Below are 24,398 nucleotides of genomic sequence, written 5' to 3'. Positions count from 1 at the left end.
TACTTCTCCTTCACCAACTGCTCCTCTCCCCCTCCCCTACACAACCCTCTGGCCCTGCCCTTCTCACCCAGGGGCTCAGCACAGCAGAGGCTGTAAACGTTAAAATCTTTATTTGCATGAGAGTCTCGAAATGTACCTCATCCAGGAGAGAAGAGCTGCAGAGGAGGACTGGGGCTACAGAATCAACACAGGAAGCAGGGGGAACAAAGCAAGGGGAACATTCACACATCCCAGCCCCAGAGGAGGGGCAGAGAGCCCTTAAGGACTGACAGAGAGGGGAGTGAAACATGTTCCACCTCCCAGGGACCCTTTCCAAGGCCTCCACTTCTGGTTATCCACACCTGAACTGCAACTGCAGGCAGTTCCCCCAGAGATCAGCTCAAATACACTGGAGAGAGAGCGGGGAAGAGAGGCAGGAGCAAGTGAGCAGGAACCTACTAACTTGATTTGGGTCCCTGCTGCAGGGGAAATCCAGGAGCTGGCTAGGTCAGGAGTGCTGGGGCACCAGCCAGCCCCTTCCCTCTAGTGCAGCAAGCTGGAGCAGGGCAGAGAACTCACAGCCCTAAGTGCCAGGACTGCCACCAGGCTCTGGCACTGCCCAGGCTGCCACCCAGGGCCCCAACAGCCTTGTCCCCGTGGCCATGCTGCTCAGGGAGCTGCCCCAGGCCGGGTACCTGCCGCTCGGCAGCTTGCATTCAGCCCCTGCAAGGGAGCTGCAGGCCTCCAGCAGCACCTCAGCAGAGGAGGAGCTGCAGCTCAGCCAGCACCGCCAAGGCTGAGCTCTCCCAGCCGTACCAGAGAGCTCTTGGCCTTCTGCTTCTGCACGGGGCGGTTCTGAGGGCCACCACCACCTTCACCCCCTTCTGCTGGGGTACAGCAACGTCCTGAGCTGCTCCGGAGCGGCTGCTGCGGGGCGGCCCCCGGGCTCAGCCGCTGGCGGGAGCCGGCTCGGCGGCGGCGGCGGCGCCCAGCAGGGCACGGAGCGGGGCGCGGCGCTTGCGCAGGCTGCGGCCCGAGGCGATGAGGTCGGCGTAGCCGCGCTGGTGCGAGAAGGCATAGGCGGAGCGGCGGGCGGACACCCCCCGGCGCAGCGCGCTCGGCCGCCGCCGCCACTGCTGCTCCTCGGCCAGCAGCTTCCTGCGCTGCTGCCGCACCTGCGGGGCACAGACGGGGCAGGGGCGGTGGGCGAAGGCCGCTCGGGCCCCTGCCCCCGCCAGGCGGCGCTGCGCGGCGGGGCGCTGCTGCCGCACCTGCGGGGCACAGACGGGGCAGGGGCGGTGGGCGAAGGCTGCTCGGGCCCCTGCCCCCGCCAGGCGGCGCTGCGCGGCGGGGCGCTGCTGCCGCACCTGCGGGGCACAGACGGGGCAGGGGCGGTGGGCGAAGGCTGCTCGGGCCCCTGCCCCCGCCAGGCGGCGCTGCGCGGCTGCCTGCGGCTGCTGCGCTCACAGCAGAAGACAAGCGGCGACAGGGCCCCGGGGAAGGCTTCCTGTGTCGTTCTGTCCTGCCTGCCTTGTCTGTCCTCCTGTCCCGGGGGAGTGCAGCCGATAGGAGCTCAGCGCGGTTGGGCGGGGAAGGGAGCTTTTAAAGGCCATCTGCTGCAACCCCCCGCAGCCAGCAGGGACATCCCCCCCCAGAGCGGGTTGCTCACAGCCCCAGGCACCCGGACCTGCAATGGTGCCAGCCAGGGGGCAGCTAGCACCTCCCTGGGTAACTTGCCTCAGTGCCAAACATGTCTCCCTTCTCTCCAGTCTGAATCTCCCCCTCCCAGGTATCACGACGGGCCCTGCTCCAAAGCCTGGCCTCAGCTGGCTGGAGGTAGTGCAGCACTGCACAGGTAACTGCAAGCTGTTCCTGCCAGCTCACCTAACATCTCCACACTTTCTTCACCACCACCACCACACTCCTGCCTGTTTTCATACCCCTCAGCTATTGGCCAGCTAAAGGCAGAAGAGCAGCAGACAGGACCTGGTACAGCCCAGATAAAGAGCAGCAGGGCCCTCGGGGCTTGCGGCCACCCCTGCTGAGCTGCAGCCTGCTGTCAGCCTCCCCACTCCGAGAGGAGCAGCAGTGCTGCCTGCTGCGAGCGCCTCTGCCCAGGGAACCCCCCCAGACTCACTCTGTCGCTGTCCAGCGGCCACAGGGTGGTGCAGAGGAAGCGCAGAGCCACCACGGGGAGCAGGCACACAGCGACTGACAGCACCATGGTCAGCCAGAGGTAGGGCTGCCTCAGGGCGTTGGGAGCCGCTCCTGGGAACGCAGAGGGCCGGAGTCAGCTCTGCTGTCACCCAGGCAGCACAAGCGAGGGAGGAAAGCGCTGGGGCCCCAGCAGGCAGCCACGCATCACAAGGGCAGGCTGCAGTCACAGACCCTGCTCAGATCCCTTCCACGTCAGAGCCCCTCTGAGAACGCTGCCAGGCGCTGAGCCAAGCCCTGCCCTCGGCATCGCTTCCTCCCAGCCGCCAGGCTCACGCTGTGGCACGGAGCTGTGGAGCCAGCAGCCCGGGACCCACCCGTGAACTGGAAGCCAGAGGGGAAGAGCACGTGGATGCCGGCGCTGTGGAAGTCGAAGGTGATGCTGAAGTAGAGCGCGATGCTGCCGAAGACCGAGAAGGCGTTCACGAAGGTCCAGTAGGAGGTGTCCAGGCCGATCTGAAAGCGAGCAGAGGCTGCTGGCCCCGGGCGCTGCTCACCTGCCCCGGTCACACAGCGCTCAGCAGGCAGGGCAGGGACGTTTCTGCAGCCCACAGCTGCTCGAGCACGACCCAGGCAGGAGGCAGGGCGGGAGCTGAGCTCACTTGCCTGGAGATTGACCACGAATATGAGCGAGGAGGCCGCGGTGACTGCGAACGACTGGTAGTCGGAAGGGGCCTCTCCGTCCTGGCCCATGGTTTTCAGGTAAGCTCCATAGGGGATGAAGAAGATGATCAAGGAAGTCATGGCCCCGTGAAGCAAGCTCAGAAAGAATTTCTGGTAGTTAAAGAGCAAATCCTTCTGCCCCAGAACGTAGAGCCTGGGGAAGCGCAGGCTCAGCTTGTCGCTCACGTCCTGAACGAGGGGGAAAGGCACAGACAAGCGCTGGAGATCTCCGGCTCAGTGCCAGCTTTGCAGAGCAGGCAGCTCAGCAGATGGCCTCTGCCAGCAGCTGTGTGGGCAGCAGGACCCAGCACAGGGCTGTGTACAGCAGAGCTGGAGGACGCTCTCCCCAGGGCACCCCCACGGGCATCCTTGGCAAGGCTCCCACACACCCTGCCTGCAGGCCTCCAGATGTTCAGCCCACGATCTGCCAAGCGACAGCCAGCGTTGCGCAGCGCTGCACAGCTCAGTGCTGTGCTGCTGTCCCCTCCCTGCCCTATCACCACACATCCTGACTTCAGCTCTCACTCAGGTGAGGTCCCAGCTTGGTGCTGGATTCATTTCTGAGCAGAACCAGCGCGGTGCCTGTTTCAGGAGGTCTCTGTTTCCTGTCTCTCACACTGAGGAATGGCCAGAAGCCCCCCCAGAAGGCTGTCCCCCCAGAGCAGAGCAGCCATGGCAGCGTGGCTGGAGCGCTGCTGCTGCGTGAGCAGCCCTGGGCCCCTGCACCCTTAGCAGAGGTTACCTGGTCCAGCAGCCCCACGAGCAGCACCGGCAGGCTGGAGTACAGCACGTTGTACAGCGTGATGAACCAGTCCTCGTAGGCTGTCTGCAGCACAGCAGGGGTGGGGAGTGAAGGGCTGCTCTGACTGCAGCCTGGCCTCAGCCCTGAGCACCCCTGCTTCCCCACAGCACTCCCCCGGGGCAGGCAGCACCCCAGCTCCAAGCTCTGCCCAAGCTACCTTGGCCTGCACTTGGCTGCCCCACTCCTTACAAGCCACCAGTGTCCCCTGTCCTGGGACACCACCTGAGCTGAACCCCTCACAGTGTCAGTCTGCTGCACAGCTGCACTGCAGACTGTGGAGAGCAGCTGGCACAGGCCTGGGAGCCCAGCTCTGTCTCTTCTCTTTGTCCACAGCTTCCACAGAGCAAGCAGCATTGGCCTCCAGCAGGGCTGCTGCTCTGGGCTACGGCCTGCGCTTCGGCTGTGCCTCCCAGCTCTTGAAGGCCACTGAGCACCGTGAGCTGCAAGCACTGCCAGGCACAAGCAGCACACTTGTCCTGCGTGGCTCAGCAGGCAGCCCCTGCAGCCCCTCCTGACGGCGACCCCGGGCTCCCCCGGAGCCAAGCCGAGCCCCGGCCGCTCCGCAGCGGGAGCCGTGCCCCTGCCCGGGCTCTCACCTGCGCAGAGAAGCCGTTGAAGAAGGAGTACCAGACGTGGACCAGCGTGAAGGCGAAGTTCTTGTAGAAGAAGTACCTGAGGAACTTGCACATGCGGATGTAGGACCAGCGGCCGTGCACCAGCAGCAGCCTCTGCAGGTAGCGGAACTGCGCCAGGGAGTAGTCGCTGGACATGACGGCCTGCATCCCCTCCTGGCCGCTGATGCCAACCCCGATGTGGGCAGCTGAGGCAACGACAGATGCCAGCCTGTGGGGCAGGGCAGCCGCAGCGCCCGGGGCCAGCCGCTCAGGGCCCCTGCCCCACTGCAGCCAGCAGGCAGGCTGCTCAGGGCCGGCAGCAGTGCCCCTGCCCTGCCCACAGTTCTGCCGCCCCAGGGATGCTCTCTGAGCTTGTTCCAGCAGAGTGGCTGCTGGGAGGCTTGAGCCAGGGAGCACTAGAACAGAGCAAGCAAGCCCTGAAGCAGCTGGCCAGGCAGTTTGGAGAGACATTTGTAACACAAAGCAGTTCCCAGGAGCATTTCTGCTCTTCTTACAGCACAGGGTGGCTGATGCCTCAAGCGAGGGGAGCTGAGCTCTTGCTTTGCTCTAAATTACACTGCTGCAGCCCACCAGATGCTAACAGGTGTGATCCCAGCCCCTGCTCAGGGATGCCTACAGAGGCTGCAACAGCCTGCAAAGGCCACTATCCAATTGCTAAAGGGCATCCTCAGAGGGGAGAGCAGAGGCTGGGGGCCAGCAGGGCCCACGGGTGCTGCGGGCAGCTGCCAGAGCAGCAGAGGCTCCTGCGCAGGGGGCGGCAGCGGGAGGCCCGGAGGTGGAAGCGCCGGGGCCGCCTTACTCTTGATCATGCTGACGTCGTTGGCGCCGTCCCCGATGGCCAGGGTGATTGCCTTCTTGTACCTCTGCACCAGCTCCACCACCAGGGCCTTCTGCTTGGGCGTCACACGGCAGCAGATCACCGCCCGGCACTCGCAGGCCAGCTCCACGAAGTTTCTCTGCCGCTGCTCCTTCTGCGCCTCTGCCCTCCGCCTCTTCTCCTGCTGCTTCTGCTTCTCCTCTGCCGGCCCGGGGAACTTCAGCTTCAGCTTCTTCCTCCTCTTCTTCTTCTCCAGCAGGATTTCGTTCTGCAGAACACACAGAGGGCTCCTTCCCCACTGCACCACCCCGCTGGCTGGCCCAGCACTGCCTGTACCGCAGCTGCCCTCAGCCCCGGCCCGGCACTCGGAGCACTCCTGCAGAGGAGGCTGCAAGAGCTCCAGGGGCACAGGCTGGATGTCCTCACTGGCACTACCAAAAGCACAGTGCTCTCAGGCAGAGCTCCAAGGAGCATTTCTCCTTGCCTGAAGGAAGGCACTCTGCTACTGGAGCTGCCTTCTCCCACCTGCTGTCTCCCAAAGGAAGCACCGCCATGCCCACGTGGAGGTGTCCTGCAAACACTGAGGCTAGCTCCAGGGCAGCCTGGCTGGGGCAGGGGTAGCAGAGACCTGCAAGTGTAGCTGTTGCTCACCCCAGCCTGCACCCTACACCTTGCCACACACAGATGTGCACTGCTTTGTCCCAGACACTGAAACCTGCCAGAGGGTCCTGAGCTGCTGGCTGGACCTTCTGCTGCCCAGCTGCCTGCAGGAGCCTGCCAGCAGGATGTGTAACTGCCAGGGCACTCCGGCGCCACCTCCCTGCGTTCTGAGCTGCTGAGAGCACTGCGCTGCAGGGCTGAGCAGCAGAGCTGTCCCCTTCCTGCCCCATAGCTCCCAGCTCATTTCCAACAGGCTTTCTGTGCTGCACCGAGGCTGTGCATCCTGTAGGGCTGCCTCTCCTCTCCTGCTCTTTGTTGGCTTTTTCTTTTCCATTAGAGCAGCATCCCCATGAAGAGCAAATGCCCTGGAAATCGGACTGTGCTTGGGCAGCTGGCAGGGGATCTGAAAGGCCCAAGACACCCTGACCTAATTGTAAGCTATTTTCAGTCCTCACAGCCCCAAATCCTTCTGACATCAACACGTAACAGAGGAGTTCAGGCAGGGGAACAATGGCCAAAGGATGTTCAGTTTGGTTCAGCAAAGCAGCCAGGTGAGCAGTCCTGTGGGGGTGCCTGGGTGGTACCCCCAAACCCTCCATCACACAGAGGAACACCCCCTGCACCTACCAGCCAGGAGCCAGTGATGATCAGAGCTCGATCTTTGCTACCCTGGAAGAAGGGCTCCTTCATCCTGAGAGAGGAAGGTGCACCTGAGCCAGCTCTGTTCCTCTGGTTTTCCAGCCTGGTTTGCAGCAGTGCACTGCAAAGAGAGGCAGAGGCTGGTACAGAGCAGTCGAGGCTCAGCCCGAGCCAGCTCGGCCCCAGCAGGCAGCAGCGCAGGGGTGCTGCAGGGACTTGGTGCTTGTGTGCTAGGTGATGCCTAAGCAGGCTGCAGCAGCACTGAAGGAAGGATCACAGTGGTCTGCAAATCAGCAGAGAAATGGGAAAGCCAGTCAGGAACTGCTGGGGCTTCCCAGGTCTTCTCCCAGGCTGAAGACCCTGGGACCCTCGGTGTTCCCACAGCTCAGGAGCTACAGGAGCACAGGACAGGGTGAAGGAGCAGCTGAGGTAATGCTGGAGCCCAGGGACGGGCAGTGAGGGTAAAACGTGGCAGCTGCTCAAGGGCTGACTGGGGAGAGGCCTCCTCAGCCCACTCTAGACTTTCTGAACACCAGGGTAGATTTCATGTCAAGATTAACCTCCTGCAGGCAGGATCTCACCATGCTCACCCACAGTTAGGAGGCTGCCTTGCAGGCCTGTGGGTCAGCAAGCAGCAGAACAAAGCACTGCCGAGCAGAGCTGAGGAGGCAGCACGGATAAACCAACCTCAGTGCTGGGGTGCTCTCAGCCTGGCACCTTGCTAGTTGCCCACAAGAAAGCCTTTCTGCTTGTCACTTGCCTGGTCTCCTCTCCGTAGCAGATGGTTGTTTCCTCAGTGAGGAGCTCGCAAGCAAAGCCAATGTTTTCAGCAGTCTCTGCAGCGACACACAAGGGCACAGCCCGGGTGAAGCCCTGCAGGCACCCCTGCTCTCCCCTGGGCTTTATCTGCAGCCTACACTTCTCCCACTCCATATCCTGGCCTTCCCCCTGGCCTGGCTGCAGCAAACCCACCTTTTTTGTCCCCAGTCAGCACCCAGATTTTGATGTCTGCTTTTGACAGCCTGGAAATGGTTTCTGGAACCCCATCCTGTAGCTTGTCTTCAATGGCAGTGGCACCGAGCAGCTGGCAGGGATGTGACACACAGGGGTTAGCAGGGCAAACAGGGCTGGGAGCCAACTGTCCTGGGCATGTCCCCAGGCTGTGGAGCAGCTCCAGCCAGGAACTGAGTGAAGAGCAACTGTAGAGCAGTGCCCACACTGAAGCACAGGCACTGGAATACAGATCCCTTACCCTGCTGCTATCTGGCCAGTGGAAGCCTGCACAGCCCTGACTGCAAACAGCCCAGCAAAGCAGGCTGACTGCACAGGACCTGCTCCTCACCCAGCCCAAGCTCTGGGCACTGAGAGCTGCACTTACAATCAGGTCCTTCTCTATCTCCTCATACACTTGGTCCAGGGCCTCGTCACGGTTAGAGTTGGCTGTGCTGGCCTCCAGAAACTTCTTATTCCAGGCTTCAAACTCCCCCTGGCTGATGTCCCTGTAGCACAGGCAGAGCGTCCTCAGGGTCTCACTTGCAAAGATCTGCCAAACAACAACAGAGAGCTCAGGTCACAGCCTGCCCCCACCACCAGTGCTGGCTGCTCCAGGGCTGCCCACAGGCCAGCTGGAGCCGGGAGGGAGTCTGACAGAGGCTGGGACAGGGCAGTGGGGAGGTCTGACCCCCGGCAGCAGGCACGCAGCACTCAATGTCACTTCTCAGAGGGCATCCTCTAGAGCAGGCAGGGCAGCCAGGGAGACCTCACGGACCCAGCTCTGGGGCTGCCTTTGTCTCCTCAGCTTAGGGCAGGAGGGAGTGGGAGGAGGTCAGGGGGAGCAGGGAGCCAGCACTGGAAGTCCAAACCTACATCCAGGGCTTCCTCCGTGGCCTGCCTCTGGGGGTTACAGGGGTGCAGCCGCTCGTAGATCACCGTGTCAGCCCCCTTGCAGTACAGCCTGATGCTTCCGTCTGCCCCTCTCACTGGGGGCCACAAGAGTAGGGGGCACAGGTCAGGAAGGCAGGGCTGCAGCTCAGGGCCCGCAGCGTCCTGCTCCCAAGTACTGCAGCTGGGAGACTGAGGACCTTCCTGCCCATCCCTAACACGGTCCAGTGAAGGGCCCTGGTGCTCAGGGGCAGTTGCTGCTCTCCTCTCCCAGCAGGAGAGGCTGCTGCAGCTCCCAGGGCTCACGCTCTGGGGGGCAGCTCCCGCCCTGGGCCCCGGGGGGCAGCTCACCGATGACGGACATGCGCTTCCTGTCGCTGGTGAAGTCCAGCATGGCCAGCACAGGGTAAGTCCTCTCCAGCCCCAGCTCGCTGATGGTGATGCTGCTCTGGGTCCGGGACAGGAACACGTACCCGAAGTTCCTGGCTGCCGTCACCAGGGCCCCCTCGTCCGGGGAGGCTGCCTGGTAAGCGAGCTGGCCCGCGCCTGAGAGCCAGGAGAGGGAGTCAGGGCACGCCAGGGGCACCACCGAAGCGTTCACAGCTGCTCCTCGCAGGCACGAAGCCCTCCTGGAGGGGCTCTGGTGCAGTGCTGCAGCACACAGCAGCTGTGCAGAGGAGAGGGCCGAGGGACCCCTCCTCTTTGTGCCGTGTACCCTCCCCGTGGGGCGAGCCACTGAACCCTCCCTCCAGCTGCCAAAGCAGGTCCCAGCAGTGCCAGTGTGGGTGTGCCTGAGGGTTTGAGGCTTTAAGGATGCATCTGAAGCAGGAAGAACCATGTCAGGACGCACAAGGGCTCTACACAGCAGGCTCCCTGCTCCTGTGCTCTTTCAGGGGCGCACTGCCCCAGTGCCACTGTCCCATAGCCAGCCTCCTTCCTCCGAGGGCCAGAGAGGCCCTGCTGGGGGCCAGCAGCACCTCTGGCTCTTGCTTCCCCTCCCAGAGCAGCCTGACACTGCTCCTTGAGGGCTGTGCCCTGCCCAGGGACCTCTGCCTGCCCCTGCACAAGCACACGCTCACCATCACAGGTGTCAACCATAACTGTGTGGCAGATGGCCAGCAGGAAGAAAAACTGGTGAATCTCTGGCTCCTTCCCGGACCTGATCTGCTCTAGCAGGTAGTGGTCATAGAAGAGGAACTTCCCATCTGCATACTTGTTCCAACTGAAGTCCACTGGCTGCTCAGGAAGCAGAGAGGGAGCTGTGGCCCCTCCGCTCGGTGCCTGCCTGCATCCACTCTGCAGAGGCTCCACGGGCTGGGGACTGCAGGCGGCACCGACCTACCTCCGGGTGGCTTTGCGGCTGCCCCGCTCGGTCCCGGCTGTCTCCTGCAACACAGGCACCAGCGCTGAGGGCACAGGGCAGCACAGCGAGAGGCCCTTCTAACACACCCCCGGCTGAGACCTGCCCAGAACATCTGCCCCCGAACAGCTTGGGCCTAAGCAAAGCAAACTCACTGCCAGCGGCACTGCCTTCTGCCGACCCTCCACCCCGACCGCTGCCGGCAGCTTTCTGCTCCGGTCCCTCACGTCTGCTTTGTGCAGGGAAAGCTCCACAGCTGCTCCCAGGGGAGCCCCACTCAGTGCCAGGCCTGAGTCAGACCCACGGAGCTGTTTCTGTCAGAAGAGCCCTCCAGGGTCACCGAGTCCAAGTGCTCTCTAACTGCCACAGCCCCTGAGAGCTTGCAAAGACTTCCAGCCATAGCCATTCAGCCTCCTCCCCGGGCAGCCTGTGCCAGTCCGAGCCCTCTCGGCGAAGAGGATTTCTCTCCTGTCTAACCTCCACCTCCCCTGGCACAACCTGAGCCTCTTCCCCTCACCCTATCCCTTGCTCCTGGGGAGAAGCGCCCAAGCCCACCCGGCCCCAGCCTCCCCCCTGGGAGCGGAGCTACCTCGGGCAGCCCACAGCAGGCCCTGCAGGGCGCAGCTCTGAGCAGCCGTGCCGCCACGCCGCCGCAGCCGTGCGCCCATGCTGCCGCAGTTGTGCAGCCGCAGCCATGCCACTGCAGCCGTGCCGCCACAGCCGTGCACCCATGCTGCCGCAGCTGTGCAGCCGCAGCCATGCAGCCGCAGCCGTGCCACTGTGCCGCTGCAGCCATGCCACCACAGCCGTGCCACCACGCAGCCGTGCCACCACGCTGCCGCAGCCGTGCAGCCGCAGCCGTGCCGCCGTGCTGCTGCAGCCGTGCCGCCACTCCGCTGCAGCCGTGCACCTATGCTGCCGCAGCTGTGCCGCCACAGCCGTGCCACCGTGCTGCTGCAGCCATGCCACCGCAGCCGTGCCGCCACACCGCCGCAGCCGTGCACCCATGCTGCCACAGCCATGCAGCCGTGCCACCGTGCTGCTGCAGCCATGCCGCCACGCCGCCGCAGCCGTGCACCTATGCTACCACAGCCATGCAGCCGTGCCACCGTGCTGCTGCAGCCATGCCACTGCAGCCATGCCGCCACGCCGCCGCAGCCGTGCACCTATGCTGCCGCAGTTGTGCAGCCGCAGCCGTGCCACCATGCTGCTGCAGCCATGCCACCGCAGCCGTACCGTAGGTGCGCCCCTGGATGCAGCACTTGTTGAAGCTCATGACGTTCTGGGTCAGCGTGCCGGTCTTGTCTGAGAAGATGTAGCGGATCTGCCCCAGCTGCTCGTTCAGCGTGGTGGTCCTGGCCTTGGCGGCGCCGGCCCGCCCGGGGCAGTACATCTGCAGGTCCCAGTTGATGAAGCAGCTCTGGCCCCAGCGGATCACCTCCACGCTGCCGAGAGAGGGGGGCTCAGGCGCCCGCCCCCCCACCCCGCTCGGCCCCCGCGCCGCGGGGAGGCCGCCCCCGCCCGGGGCCGGCGCCTACCTGACATAGAGGGAGATGGGCACCATGGTGTTGAGCACGATCAGGTAGCCCCAGAAGGTGAGGAAGCCGCGGTAGGGGGGGCTGCTGTCCTGCGCGTCGTACAGGTACCAGGAGGCGTTGCCCACCTGCTGCTCCCAGTAGGTGTGACCGATGGCCAGCCCGGCAGACAGCAGGATCAGCACCACGAAGATCTGCAGTGCACACAGCGCCCTCAGCTGGGCCCCAGGAACCCTGCCCCACGCCAGGGCTCAGGCGCCCTGGCCTGAACTGCTCCCCGAGCGCGGCTTGGTGCCCTTGTGCCTGTTGAAGGAGGCAGCGACGTGGAGGGTGAAGGTGCTGGCAGCAAGGACACCGCCTCAGCCCTGCTGAGGTGAGCACCTCCTCTGCCAGCAGGCCAGCTCCTCTCTGCTCTCCCCACCCCGGGGCAGCACGCTCAGGGTGCAGGGCAGCAGGCGTTCCTCACTGCCCATGCAGGGGCTGACCAAGGACAAGCACCACAGCAACCGAGCTCTGGCCCCCCGCCCTCAACCCCTGCCCACCAGCTGAGCACAGAGGAGCAGAGGCAGCTTCCTGCAGCAGCAGATCTGAAGCACTTCTCTGCACACACAGCCTGCCCTGCCCTGCAGCTGAGGGGCACAGATGCCACCCGCAGGGAGAGGCCACTCTGGCTTCCCTCCCAGTGCATCCCAGCCCCTCACAGAGTGGAGGTGAGCTCGGGAGCAGCATCGGAACCCAGCTTCTTAGCCTCACTGCTCCCTGACAGCCAGCTCCACCAGCTGAGCTGGAGACCAGCAGGCTTACAGTGTAGACCATGTAGTTCATGAGGGAGTCGATTTTGGTCCTTTTAAACCTGGTCTTGCCACTGTTCTTCATGATCTTTGTGTCAGCCCCTGGAAACAAGCACAGCAAAATGCCAGGGGCACCGCCGGGCACGGCCCGAGCCGGACACCCGCCCAGGCCACAGCTACCTGCAAATATCACCATCCCATGGCAGAAGTCTGTGTTCCTGATCCGGCAGCCACGCAGCAGCACCTTGTCAGCATCCAGCGGGTAGCTCCCGTGCCTCCACACCAGCGTGCCGGCAAACTTATCCAGCCGGTTGTTGGGCTCCTCGCACTCCACCAGCCCTGCAGCCCGCAGGGGAGCACGGGGCTGGAGCACAGCAGGCAACAGGAGCACGCCGAGGGTACTCGCTGCAGGAGGCCTGCACGCCCAAGGCCTCACCCTGCCCCTTGCAGCACAGCCTCACGGTGTGACTTCCTTGTGCCGCCCCATGGCAAAGCCAGGAAGCCGCCGGGGGCGCCGCCCCCGCCCCCCACCCGGCTCTGCCAGGGCAGCAGCCCTGAGAGCAGAGCTGCACCCACCATCGAAGTCTGCCAGGGCAGCCTCCTCCTGAAGCAGCCTGTGCGTCACCTCCAGGGCCATCTTGAACTTCAGGTTGGTCTCCCTGCGAGGCAAGGGCGGAGGTGAGTCTGTGGAACAGGAGGGGCCGGGCGGGAGCCACAGAGCCCAGGCAAATCAGGGAGGCAGACGAGGAGGAGGAGGAAGCCTCTCCTCTGGGACCATCCCTGAGCCCCTGCAGAGCGGCTACAGCTCCCCCCCCAGGTGCTTCGTGCCTCCTGCGCTTCAGAGAAGCCTGTGGCACTCCTCTGGCCCCTCGCCCTGCCCAGGGGGTGGGAAGGTGGCAGCCAGAGCCTGCAGGGGGCTGCGGGGCCGAGGGGGAGCCCGGCCGCCGGAGCCCGCAGAGGGCTGCGGGGCCGAGGGGGAGCCCGGCCGCCAGAGCCCGCGGGGGGCTGCGGGGGAGCCCGGCCGCCAGAGCCCGCGGGGGGCTGCGGGGGAGCCCGGCCGCCAGAGCCCGCGGGGGGCTGCGGGGGAGCCCGGCCGCCAGAGCCCGCGGGGGGCTGCGGGGCCGAGGGGGAGCCCGGCCGCCAGAGCCCGCGGGGGGCTGCGGGGCCGAGCGGGAGCCCGGCCGCCAGAGCCCGCGGGGGGCTGCGGGGCCGAGCGGGAGCCCGGCCGCCAGAGCCTGCAGGGGGCTGAGGAGGAGCCCGGCAGCCAGAGCCTTACCCGTCGAGCTCGGCCGTCTCCACGTAGCACAGGCTGTTGGGTTCCGAGCTGGAGAGCAGCAGCACGTCAGCCTGCCAACACAGGTGGGCAGGTGTCACACAGCCCCCTCCCCTGCCAGCCAGCACCCAGCGCTGCAGCACTCACAGGAACAGAGGCGTTCTTCCTCAGGTGGATGACATCCCCCACCTGGACATCTTTCCACTTGGTGGCCCTGAACCTGGGAGCAGGAGAGTTCAGTGGTGATTGACCTACACTGCTCTGCCCCCCAGGAAGGCTGACCCCTTGGCCCTGAGCACACCAGCATCCCACTCAGGCAGGGCTCTCGCTTAGAGCTCTCTCAGCCTGCCTCTTCTCTGCCCCCTTCACCCACACCTGAACTCCCATCCTGCTCTCAGCAGATCTGCTGCCACAGAACTAAGCTGAATGATTCCTCTGAGCAGCTCTCTTTCCAGAGGGATGATGGAAAGGAAAAGCTGAACCTCCTCTGTCAAGGCCACCCCCCTGCCCCGAGCCCCCAGCACAGACCTGCCATCCCTGATGACCTCACACCTCCTGTTGTTCACCTCCCTGTCCATCCTGTGGCGAGCCTGGAAGCAGAGCAGAGAATGCAGCCCTGCTGCACAGCCCAGGGCAAGGGCCAGCCCTCTGCCCCCTCCCACGCTGCCCAAGCAGGGCTCTTACAATGTCATCCACCAGGTCTTTGACTGCAGTTATGCCCAGCACCAGGAGCAGGGGCACCAGTGTGGTGTACCATGCCAGGGTGGATATCTGGGGAATGGACTGCAAGAGACAAAGCCAATCAGTCCAGCACGGGGTGACCAGCCAAGGGCACTTCAGAGTGGCCTGGCTACAACACAAGAAAGAGCCCCAGAGCCTCAGGGAGAGGAGCTTAAGCCAGGTTGTGAAGAGGAGCAAGCCCCTCAGGGCCCTTGAGCCGCTCTGCTTCAGCACCAGCTGCTCCCCTGATTCCTGAGTGGAGCTCAGGGCTCTGCAGAGTGCAAGCAGCCTCCTTCCTTCCTTCCTTCCTCATGAACTCCAAGGGCTCTGCAGCCAGGGCAGGCCCAGAGCTCAGGCAGTGCCCCGCAGGTTCCTGCCAGCACAGAGCTGAGCTGTGCCCCAGGAGCCCCTCAGCTGAGAGGGCAACACCCAGACTCCTGCAGCAGCTGGGCTCAGTCCTTACCTGCAGGATGAGAAGCACCAAGAAGTAGAAGTTGGCTGCTCGCTTGAACTGCTCCAAGAGGTTCAGGGGCAGGAAAGTGATGGGGTTGTACTTGTAGGTCTTGATGGCATTGCCCTGGGGAGGGAACCCAGGGTCAGGGACAGCAAGCTGAGGCATCATCAGCTGTGTGTCCTGGTGAAGGGGATGGCACCGTTTCCTTCAGCACAGCCAGGGGGATGCAGCGGCCAGGCGTGCCCAGGTCTGGCTTTAAGCCTGTCCCAGCCTTGCTCCATCAGGACATTGCTTAATACTGCACTGAGACCTCTCACATGCAAGATTACACCTCTGGGGACACCTGCAAGAGCCAGAGCTGAGCAGACAACACCTGGAATTTGGCCTGAGGACACCTGGCTCCCACTTCTCTTGGAGGTGGCCTCTCATGACGGCCCAGACCCGGAGCCAGGGACGCTGCCCCACCTCTGCTGGAAGCCCTATGGACCAGAGGCTTTGACCCTCCCACCAGCGGGGCAAAGGCCTTTCTGAGGCTGAGCAGTGCTCAGGTACTGTCCCCAAGGCCACTTACTGCATACTTGCTCCTCTTGAAGCACAGGAACACCGGCCTCTGGAACTGGGGCTGCTCGTGGAAGCGCCGGTCGTTGGCTTTCACTTGCCAGCTGCAGTCTGCAAGGGAGCAGGGGTCAGCACTGCCTGCTGGGGACAAACCTGCTGGCCTCAGCTCTGCTGGCCTCAGCTCTGCTGGCCTCAGCTCAGACAGGGCTGGTACCTGCTCAGCACAGCAGCCACTGGCAGTGCCTCACCACTGGCTCACTCCAGGCTCCCCAAGGAGAAGTCCTGCAGAGGCCTTGCTAGCAAGGCAGCCACCCCCTCCTTAGAGCCCTTCTCAGCCATCTCTGTCCTGCAAACTCCATCCTTCAGGGGGTTCCTCTGGGATGTGCATAGCTGGAAGCTCTTTTCCATGCCCCTCTCTCCCTCTCCTGCAGCCCCACCAATGCTGCTGCCCACACCCAGCAGAGCAGGCTGTGCCCACACCAGTGACTGCCCCAGCCAGTTCTGTTGCCACTCACAGCGCTCTGGGAGGCTGAGGCCGTGTGCTGGCAGGCTCCTGACTCACCAGGCAGCTCTCTGCCATCTCCCCTGCTCTCCAGCCTGTACTAACTGCCCTTAATGGGTGCTCCTTGGTGGCAGGGATTCCAGCAGCTAGCTGCTGAGCAGGGTGAAACTCCCTGAGGCAGAGGTGGGGAAGCAGGTGCCAAGTGCTCCTGGGCTGCTCCCAGGCCACACTAAGGTAAGGCACAGCTGATGAGGCTGCCCTGGGCTCCACAGCTCAGAGCCTTTCCATTTCCCTCCCCACACGAAGTTCTCCTGGTGTGGGAGCTGTGCTGTGCACAGCCCTCCCTGGCTGCAGGCTGAGAGCAGCACTCTCCTGCTGGGGCACTGCCAGGCCGGGTTGCACAGCTGCAAACACCCAGCAGGAGGAGGGCACACGCTGGGCACCCTGCTGGCTGCCAGCCACACTGCCCCACACACAGCCCCCCAGAGGGCCAGCTGTGGGAGCAGGACATAACTGAAGGGCAGGAGGTGAGCAAGGTGCTAATGACAGGCCTGCAGAAAACTCACACGTGCCTCCAGAACACTTCCTCACCACAGTCACCACAGCCCTGGGGGCTTACCAAACCTCAGCAGCCCCCTGGAAAACCCACAAGCTGGGTCTTAAGGGAGAGCTGCAGGAGGGAAGCTCCCCCAGATCCCTCTGAAATGCTCCCAGGTGGCAGCCACCCCTCAGAGCCGGGCAGCAGTCCCTCTGAAGGGACACCAAGGGGCAGCAGCCTCCCCTGAGGGGCACAAGAGGCAGCACCACCTAGGAACAGAATCAGCTGCTGCACAGGCAGCAAGCCCCACAGAGCCTGCAGCTGATGCCAGCAGTTAGCTAGCACTGAGGAGGAGCAGGCAAACAGGGGCTGAGCAAACCACCACCCCCCAAGGGTCTACAGAGGAAACACAAGCCTGACCTGGTTTGTCAACTGCTCACAAGCCCCAGGGCCAGAGTGCAGGCCTGCTGAGCAGCAGGGCAGCATCTCCTACCTCCTGGCAGCTTCAGGCTCAGAGGAGCTCTGCCAGAGCCACAGCTCTGGGCCGTGCTTTGGTTAGAAGCTCAGGTGCAGGCAGCAGGGGTTGTGGTTGCACTGAGCAGCAGCAGCCTCCAGCCCCTTCCAGGGCAGAGCCCAAGTGCAGCCCCCTGCTTTCAGACTGCAGGATAAGGAGAGGCAAGGGACCCTCCAGAGAAGCCACTGCAGGGGCAGGAGGCCCTGCTTTGGTTTGGTTTCTCAGGGCTGGTGCTCAGTGTCTGTGAAAGCAAGCACCTGGGGCAAGAGAGGAGCAGGGGGAGGCAGCAGCAGCCACGGTGGGTAGGGAGAATCCCAGGCTGAGGGGAGGCTTTAGGCCACAGACTGTCACCTGATGGAAGCCCAGACCTGAACACTTCCCAGGTGGCTGTGAAATGGAAACATGCCAGCGGTGGCGACACAGGGAGAGGTCAGCAGCTGCTCCCTGTTGCCACACAGGCAGCAAGAACTTGCCTTGCAACATGGAAAAAGGAATGCAGGGGAGCTGGAGGCTGTCCTTGGAGAGAGGCCAAGAACAGGCACGTCTAAGGCAGGCTGGCAGCAGGTCCAGGCTGCACCGGGGGCTCTCTGGCCTCCACTCCCCTGTCTGTGCTCTGCAGGCACTGCACATGAAGGCAGCAGGAGGCTGCGAGCACCAAAGCTGAGGCTGGGCTGTGCAAGGCTGCCTGCACTTCTGCCAACAGCAGCTCCAGGCTCCAGCTGCAGGGCAGAGAGTGCCTGGAGCTGTGCTGCAGCAGTGGCAGGGCACAGGCAGGGCACAGGCAGGGCACGCCGTGCAGACCATCCCCGTGAGGCGAGGCACCGCGACACCCAACCCCGGCTGCCTTTCCTTCCCCCGAGCTACGCTGCCCTGCCACCGCCTGCCCCCAGGCTCACGGCAGCCAGCCTAGCCCCCGGGCCGGGAGGGGAGCCCCCGGGGCGCTCACCTCTGCGCTGCGCCCGGCCGCCCCCCTCGGCGCGGCGCTGCCCCGGCGCGGCCGCGGGCTGCCTGCTCTCCAGCTCCTCCTCCGTCTCGTCGTCGCTGTAGGGCATCTCCTCGTCGTTGGGCTGCGAGTCCTCATCCAGGGTGGTCTCCGAGTCCCTTTCGGGGGTCATGCTGCCGGCCGCCTGCGAGCGTCCCGAAGCAGGCGCTGCTGAGCGGGAGCCGCGGCCCCTCCTGCCCCGCCGCCGGCCCCGGTCCCGGAGCCCCGCCGGGAGGCAGCTGCCCCTCCTGCCCCGCTGCCGCCCTGCCGGGAGGCAGCTGCCCCTCCTGCCCCGCTGCCGGGAGGCAGCTGCCCCGCCGCCGGTCCTGCCGCCCTGCCGGGAGGCAGCTGCCCCTCCTGCCCCGCCGCCGGCCCCGGTCCCGGAGCCCTGCCGGGAGGCAGCTGCCGGCGGCAAGCCCTGCACCGCTGCTCTGCTCTGCACCACCGCGGGGCTCAGCGCCCCACTGCCTGGCGCCCACCGGGGCTGCTCTGGGAGCGCAGCAGCGGCAGGCAGCCGAGGCCGTGGGGTGTGTGCCCACCTCTGCCCGCGGCACACTGCCCCTGGGGCCCCGGCACCTTCTCCCCCAGCCTGGCACCCCCGGCTCTCCAGGAGGCTGATTTAGACTTGAAGAGCTCCCAGCAGGGCCCCCAGCCCGCTCCAGACCACCCCCTCAGCTCAGGCTCTCTGCTGCACCGCCTGCCATCCTTGAGCCCTCCCCAAACAACACCTGCCAGCAAGCACCTGGGGCACCCCAAACCCCACCCCCCGGGGCCAGCCAGTGCCCTGCCGGGCGCCCTGGCACTTGCACGACTGCCCTGGCAGCAGGGCTGGGGCCGCCCAGGAGCACATCCTGTCCCCTCCCAGCCCTGCCGTGCTGCAGCTTCAGCTGCTTGCACTTGTCCACAGCTCCAGGACACTGTGGTTTAATTCTCCACTGTGGGCTCCTCCAGATGTGCCTCTGCTGCCCATCCCCTCCTGCACTGCCAGGCAATCTGCCAGGGCTGCCTAGCCCGTGGGAGGCTGCTCTCAGCCCCAGGAAGCTGAGCCGGCAGCAGGGCTGATGCAGGGGAGGGGAGGTGAGGAGCAGAGCTTCGTTTGCTGAGAGGGCACAGAACTCAGGTGCACATCCCCCAGCCTCTGCTCACCCTGCCAGCCTTCTGCCTGCTCCTGCCTCGGGGCAAGCCCAGCTCCTTTGGAACCGCTGGCACACTGACTGCACCTGTCTGATGGCAGCAAAAAGCACCCCGGGATAACCCTGCTCCCAGGGCTCCTCCGGAGAGAGGCTGCAGAGAGCTGGGCTCACAGCCCACAGCTACAGAGCCGTGCAGGACACGGCAGGGGCAGGGAGAGGAGCAGAGTGCTGCCGGGATGGCTGTGCTGGCGTGGGCATGAGAGGCCACCACGAGGAGCAGCAGCAGGCCGGCGGGGGCACGCCTGCCAGGGGCACAGATCTCACCCTGCTGCAGGGCTGAGCAGGGCAGCTCCTCAGCTCGGGCCTCAGGCTGCTGGCTCAGGACACAGCCCCGGCAGAGCTTGAAGCAAGAGTCATAAACCAGCTCAGACAGCACAAAGAGCAAGCCCAGGGAGCCCCTCCTGCACTACTGGGGGTCTCTGGAGCTAACCAGGACCGAAAGGCTGTCCCCAGGCACCGCAGTGAGGTTTCACTGTGTGCTCCTAGCAGCAGGCACGTGGGCAGCCTGCTCCTCGGGTAGCCTGGGGCCACCCTCCCTGTCCTGCCTTCAGGCAGGCTGGAAGAGCCATCACCACCTCCTCAAACCCTAAAGGAGCTGAGCCCAGGCCCCTGCAGGCAGCCCCTCTGGCACCCCCTGCCCAGCCACCACCAGCAGCCCCCAGGCACGGAGCTGTGAAAAGGAAACATTTCTGCCACCGCCTGAGGGAGCTCCCTGAGCTCCCCAGCGAGCCCAGAGCAACGCCCTGCTGCTCAGTGAAGCCTGGCCTGGAAAGCTCCATCCGCAGCCAGCACCCAGAGCTCCAGCAGCCAGCTCCTCAAGCGCTGCTCCCTTCCCCTCCCGGCAGGAAGGGTTCAAGAGTGGGAAGAGAATCCTTTGGGAAGTGCCTCCATCAGCCCCCCCCAGGCTATTGCTTTCCTGCTGTGCTGCAGCCACCCAGCTCCTGAGCACCACCCCTCATGAAAAATGCATCCACCTGCAACAGGAGCTCTGGCTCCAAGGGGCAGAGCCACAGCTGCTGCCCAGGCGGGGCCCAGGGCTGAGAAGAAACTGCCCTGGCACCAAGTGCTGGGCTGGCAGATGCCCCCTGAGCAGCTGCCAGCCGACCTCAGGATGTCTAAGGAAGAACAAGAGCAGGTAGTTGAAGTGCCACGGAGCAGCACAAGCAGGCCAAGGAACAACCTCCCTGCAGGCCCTGGCTGAGTCAGAGCCCAGCAGCTCCACCTCAGCCAGGACAGCCTGGGTCAGGCAGGCTTTCCTGAAAGCAACCTGGGCACAGCCAGAGCATCAGCTATCCAAGCCAGGCAGGAAGCAGACTGCTGGCCCTGCACACCTTCCTCCTTGCACTGTGACCTGGGAGAGAGGTGCCAGCTGGAGCTGCCAGCACGTGCCTGGTACAGGGTGACTCAGGGCTGCCACCAGAGGAGGTTAAAATGCCAGTGCCAAACCCAGGTGAGGTAAATGCTGGTGGTGAGGCAGGGCACCTGCAGAGCCCAGGGCACCACTCTGAGCCCCTCAGCACAGCAGTGGCTCAGGCACTGCTCCTGGAGCCTCAGGCTGGCACTGCAAGGGAGAGAGCCCCAGGGAAGCTGTTTGGGAAGCAGCAGCTCTCCTGTGCCTCAGCCTGGCTCAGCCAGCCCTGAGCTCTGGACATTGCAGAGTCACCACAGTGCCTCAGCTCCCAGAGAGCCTGCAGGGGAAAGGGCCCCGGGAGCGATGGGCGACTGCCCCCAGGGCACAGCCTGCTGCAGGCCGGATGGCAGCCACGAGGTGAGCACCGTGGTGCCTCACTGCAGGCTTCAGCACTGTGCTTCCTGACTCCTGCACAGCTGGGGTCAGAAGTGTGCAGGATGAGGATGCTGGAGAGAGACTTCCCAGCGTACCAACCAACCGCTCCGGCAGCGTGCGGTGCCAGGAGAGCAGCCTTGGCACAGCACAGCCTTGGCACAGCGGGCAGCATCTGCTCCAGCTCGTGCTGCAGCAGGGCACACACAGAGCCCAGGGCAGCCCTGCACCCAGAAGGTGTTTGCAGAGGGGTTCAGCTGCACTCCCTAGCCAGGAGCCCGAGCACTGACTGCTTCCAGCTGCCAGGGAACTGCCTCGGTGCCGCACTGAGCACAGGGCCCAGCCCAGGCTCCCGCTGGGGGCAGCACGTCCATCACACCGGGGGCCAAGGTGTCCTCAGCAGGAGAGCTGCCTGCTGCCACGTGGGGATGGGAGTGTGCAGGCTGCCGGGGCAGGCTCCCTCACCGGGAGCCAACAGGACTCTGCACAGGGAAGAGCTTAGCTGGCACACAAGGAAGAGATTAGCTGGTCCCCACGAAGGCAACAGAAGCCAGCCATGGCACAGCCCCAGAGCCTGCAGCCCGGGGGAGGGCCGCCTGGGGAAGCACAGCAGGGACAATCTGAGCCATTATCTGCCCAGGAATCTTCACTACAGATAAGCAGAGCCTCCATCAGTTAAAGCCCAAGTCAGGACATCTCTTTGCAGCAGACAAGCGAGCTGGCAGCGAGGGGCTTCCAGCCTGCCTGGCACAGAGCCCCTGCTGCCCCCTCCCAAGGGCAGCCCTGCAGGACCAGAGCCGAGGGAGGGCTCTTGGGCACGGATGGGGCTGCAGACAGGTCCTGCCCTCCCTCAGCGAGCCCTTTGAGCTGCCACAAGCAAAGGTCACTTCCTGCCGGCAAGCAGCAGACGGGGCAGGGCTGCACCCTTCCTGCCGGCACCCCGGAGCCGTGCTGCAGACACTGCCCCGGCCTGACCTTTACCCCGGGCGCCCCCCCCGAGCCCTCGGCCGGGGCACCCCGAGCCCTGGGGCTGCTCAGGGACACTCCTCTGCATCCTGTAGCTGAGGCTCCATCTGGAACAGGGCAGCAGGAGGTTAGGTCTCGGCTGCCTCCACCCCGCGGGACTGTGCCCCTGCAACGACCACAGCAAGCAGGGAAAGTAGCCTTGCCCTGCAGAGACCTGAGAGAGCTTCTGTCAGTCCTCCACAGCCTCTCATGCTGCCTCCTCCCAGGCAGAAGCCCGTTAGAGGACGACCTGCCGCTTTCCTCTTTGCTGCTCACCCTTCCCCCCTCCTTTTTGCTCCTTTTACACCTCCCTGTGCACAGCCACCGGGCACTTGGACGGCAAAGCCCCCAGCAGCTGCTGCAACTGCCCACCCCTGCTGTCAGAGATACATCTCTCTCGTGTGGAAGAGCAGGGGAGGGAAAGCTGCGCCCACACCAGACGCACCACAGGGCACAGCACCCCCGGGGCAGGGCTCGGAGCACCATCGCTCTCCCAGAGGTCTCCTGAGAGCCGTGGTCTCCACCCCTGCCAAGTGCAGGAACACGGAGAGGTTAAGTGATTTGCCCGGGGCCATGGGGCAGGTCACAGACAGGGCCGGGGTTGGGTTTCAGGAGCTCCCGGCCGATACCCTGCGTTCAGTTACAGCTGCACAAAGCCTCTCGTTTAACAGCGGCCAGGGGAGGGGAGCAGCCACCCCCCGCAGCAGCCAACCCCCGCAGCAGCCACCCTCAATCACAGCCCTCCCCACGGCCAAAGGCAGGCAGCACTTCACAGGCAGGCCCAGGGTGGTCAAGAGAAAAGCCACAGCAGCAGAGCAGGTGAGAAAGGAGCTCCAGCCCAGTACAGAGAGGGCTTCAGCACAGAGCCAGCAAGGGGCTCTGGGGGTTCACCACCACAAACCACACAGCAAGGAGCTGGCACATGCACAAGCTGGCTCACAGGGGAGAGTGAAACGAAGACGACAGCTCAGAAACCACCCAAACTCATCTGCAGAACACCTGCAAGCCAGCACAGAGACAAACACAGGTGTGGGACAGGCACGAAAGCAACCACAGACGGGTGTGAGCAGCGGGAACAGTGCTGCAGGAGCTGGCAGTGAGCAACACAAAACGGCCCAATGCCACTTGACACATCAGCCAGAGCTGGGAGGGAACAACAAACTTAAAACCCCAGAAGCAAGGAGAAAACTGTGAGCAAGTCTGAGCCAGCACAGACCCTTCAGCAGGGAGCTGAACCCAAGGACTCCAGCAGCAGCTCCATAGGTAGGGACTGCAGGAGCACCAAGCTGACCCGAGTGCCAGGGAGCTGCCCAGGGCACTCCTGAGCCGTCCCATCCAGCCCCCAGAAGACAAGAGAGGCTGCAGCAGCTCATTAGCAGAGGCTGGCTCTTGCCAGCAGCTCTGCCCAGCATGCCTCCTTCGGTTTCAAACTGCTGCCGCTGACATCCAAGCCAGGGGTGAAACGGTCGTTAGCTGCTCCATTGAGCACGGCTCCAGCCAGGCTCTAAAGGGATGCTACTCAAGCTGTAGGCAGCAGGACTGAGACGCTGATTTTGGGGGGGGTTCAGAACTGCTTTCCACCTCCCAAGGGGGGACTGACCTCACAGAGAGCTCTTCGAGCACTTTCTGCTGCAGAACGCTGATGGTTCCTTAACACAGCTGTGACTGCTCTCAAGGCCCCACAAGCACTGACTGAGGAGCAGCCTCCCCCTGCCCAGAGCTCTTTGCCTCATGTAGAGATAGGGAGGGGGGAAAAGGACAGAAACCGGCCAGGAGCAGAGCAAGCAGCCCAAGGCGACAGCAGCAGTCAGCAGAGCAAAGCGGCACCGTGTGCCAGAGCCCAGGGCCACAGCGAGCTACAGCTGCTCCCCCGAGCCTTACCTCCAGCAAACGCTGCTGCTCTCCTCGGCCAGGGGCACGGGCTGGGCAGGCGCCAGGGAAGCCTGGAGGTCACCCGACGGAGGTCTTTGGGCGGAACACAGAGACAGGGTGAGCTGGGCGCTGCCGAACCCGACGGGCACCGAGCTGGCAATGGCTAGACGGGCCAGCCGCCGGGCCAGGGCAGCCCACTCGGTGCCCCGCACCAGCGGCCCTATGGTGCTGGGCGGGCAGGATGCAAGCAAAGGCCTCACCCGGCACTGCCCGCCCGGCCACAGCCGCCCCGCCGAAGCCGCCGTCCTCGGGAGGAGCATTCACCTGTTTAAATATTGATGGCAGCTGGACCTCCGGCCCAATGGGAACAGCCCTGCCCCGGCCCCGCCCGGGCACAGCCGGAGCCCCGGCCCCAGCCGCTGCCTTCGCAACGCGGGGCGCTGCAAGCCCCCGGCACAGCCCCACGGGCAGCCCGAAGAGCTGAAGCTCCGCAAGTGGCCTCGGCCCGGCGCCGCTGCCCGCCCCGGCCCCTTCTGTGCCGGCGGGGCGGCCGGACGCGCAGACAGACACGCAGACGGCAGACACAGCTGTGCCGGACAGCTCTGCCGGCCGGACAGACAGACAGACAGCAGTGCCCGGCGGCCGGCCCCGCCGTGCAGCGGCGCGGTGCCCGTCCCCAGCCCGCGCAGGGGCTCCGTCCCGCCCCGCCTGTGCTCCCCGGCAGGGCGGCCCCGCGGGTGCGGCCCCGAGCGGCAGCGCTCCGCAGCACCTGGGTCGCGGCGTGGCGGGTCGCGGCGTGGCGGGTCGCGGCGTGGCGGGTCGCGGCGTGGCGGGTCGCGGCGTGGCGGGTCGCGGCGTGGCGGGTCCCGGCGCCGCTCGCCGCCGCGCTCGCTCACGGCCCTCGCACGCCTCCGACGGCCCCGATCCGCCCGGCTGCCCCGCGGCAGCCGCCGTCAGACCGGACTAACGGGTTCCCCCAGTGCGCCGCGACGGCCCCGCCAGCAGCCAGGGGAGGAGCTGCCCCGGCC

General features: G+C 64.8%; 1 protein-coding gene across 4 annotated transcripts; it reads right to left on the bottom strand.

Annotated features, from left to right (window-relative positions):
- Positions 1–93: 93 nt before the first annotated feature.
- On the bottom strand, positions 94–24,302 carry ATP8B1 (ATPase phospholipid transporting 8B1). 4 transcript variants are annotated; one of them, XM_068169354.1, is made up of 30 exons: positions 24,140–24,302; positions 23,631–23,694; positions 23,380–23,463; positions 17,482–17,662; positions 14,995–15,092; positions 14,433–14,546; positions 13,934–14,032; positions 13,778–13,839; positions 13,397–13,469; positions 13,253–13,323; positions 12,553–12,635; positions 12,157–12,315; positions 11,990–12,078; positions 11,189–11,379; positions 10,887–11,095; positions 9,633–9,676; positions 9,370–9,526; positions 8,642–8,836; positions 8,276–8,388; positions 7,788–7,952; positions 7,382–7,493; positions 7,170–7,245; positions 6,398–6,530; positions 5,093–5,378; positions 4,255–4,478; positions 3,599–3,682; positions 2,800–3,045; positions 2,511–2,649; positions 2,117–2,247; positions 94–1,154 (listed from the first exon to the last, which is right to left on the bottom strand). In XM_068169354.1, exons 4-30 carry the CDS (start codon positions 17,648–17,650, stop codon positions 927–929), a joined length of 3,750 nt encoding a protein of 1,249 aa, XP_068025455.1. In that variant the 5' UTR covers positions 17,651–17,662; positions 23,380–23,463; positions 23,631–23,694; positions 24,140–24,302; the 3' UTR covers positions 94–926. The 4 variants fall into 4 exon arrangements, with proteins under 4 accessions (XP_068025455.1, XP_068025457.1, XP_068025454.1 ...); XM_068169356.1 differs by lacking the exon at positions 23,631–23,694; XM_068169353.1 differs by lacking the exon at positions 24,140–24,302 and having other exon boundaries at positions 23,631–23,930.
- Positions 24,303–24,398: the final 96 nt, after the last annotated feature.

This window comes from Melanerpes formicivorus, unplaced genomic scaffold, assembly GCF_026170545.1.
Source record: "Melanerpes formicivorus ecotype bairdi unplaced genomic scaffold, bMelFor1.0.p_v2 SCAF_179, whole genome shotgun sequence".
NCBI classification, from domain to species: Eukaryota; Metazoa; Chordata; class Aves; order Piciformes; family Picidae; genus Melanerpes; species Melanerpes formicivorus.
The sequence above is the reverse complement of the archived record's forward strand: the minus strand, read 5'-3'. Positions and strand labels throughout refer to the sequence as shown.

Bases quoted from the DNA above. Each gene is read 5' to 3' on its own strand.
- ATP8B1 (XM_068169354.1), bottom strand. From the start codon at position 17,650: ATGACCCCCGAAAGGGACTCGGAGACCACCCTGGATGAGGACTCGCAG. The intron at 12,636-13,252 runs GTAAGGCTCTGG...CTTGCCTCGCAG, and splicing joins GAGACGGCCGAGCTCGACGG to GGAGACCAACCTGAAGTTCA. The intron at 2,650-2,799 runs GCAAGTGAGCTC...GCTCGCTTTCAG, and splicing joins TATTCGTGGTCAATCTCCAG to ATCGGCCTGGACACCTCCTA.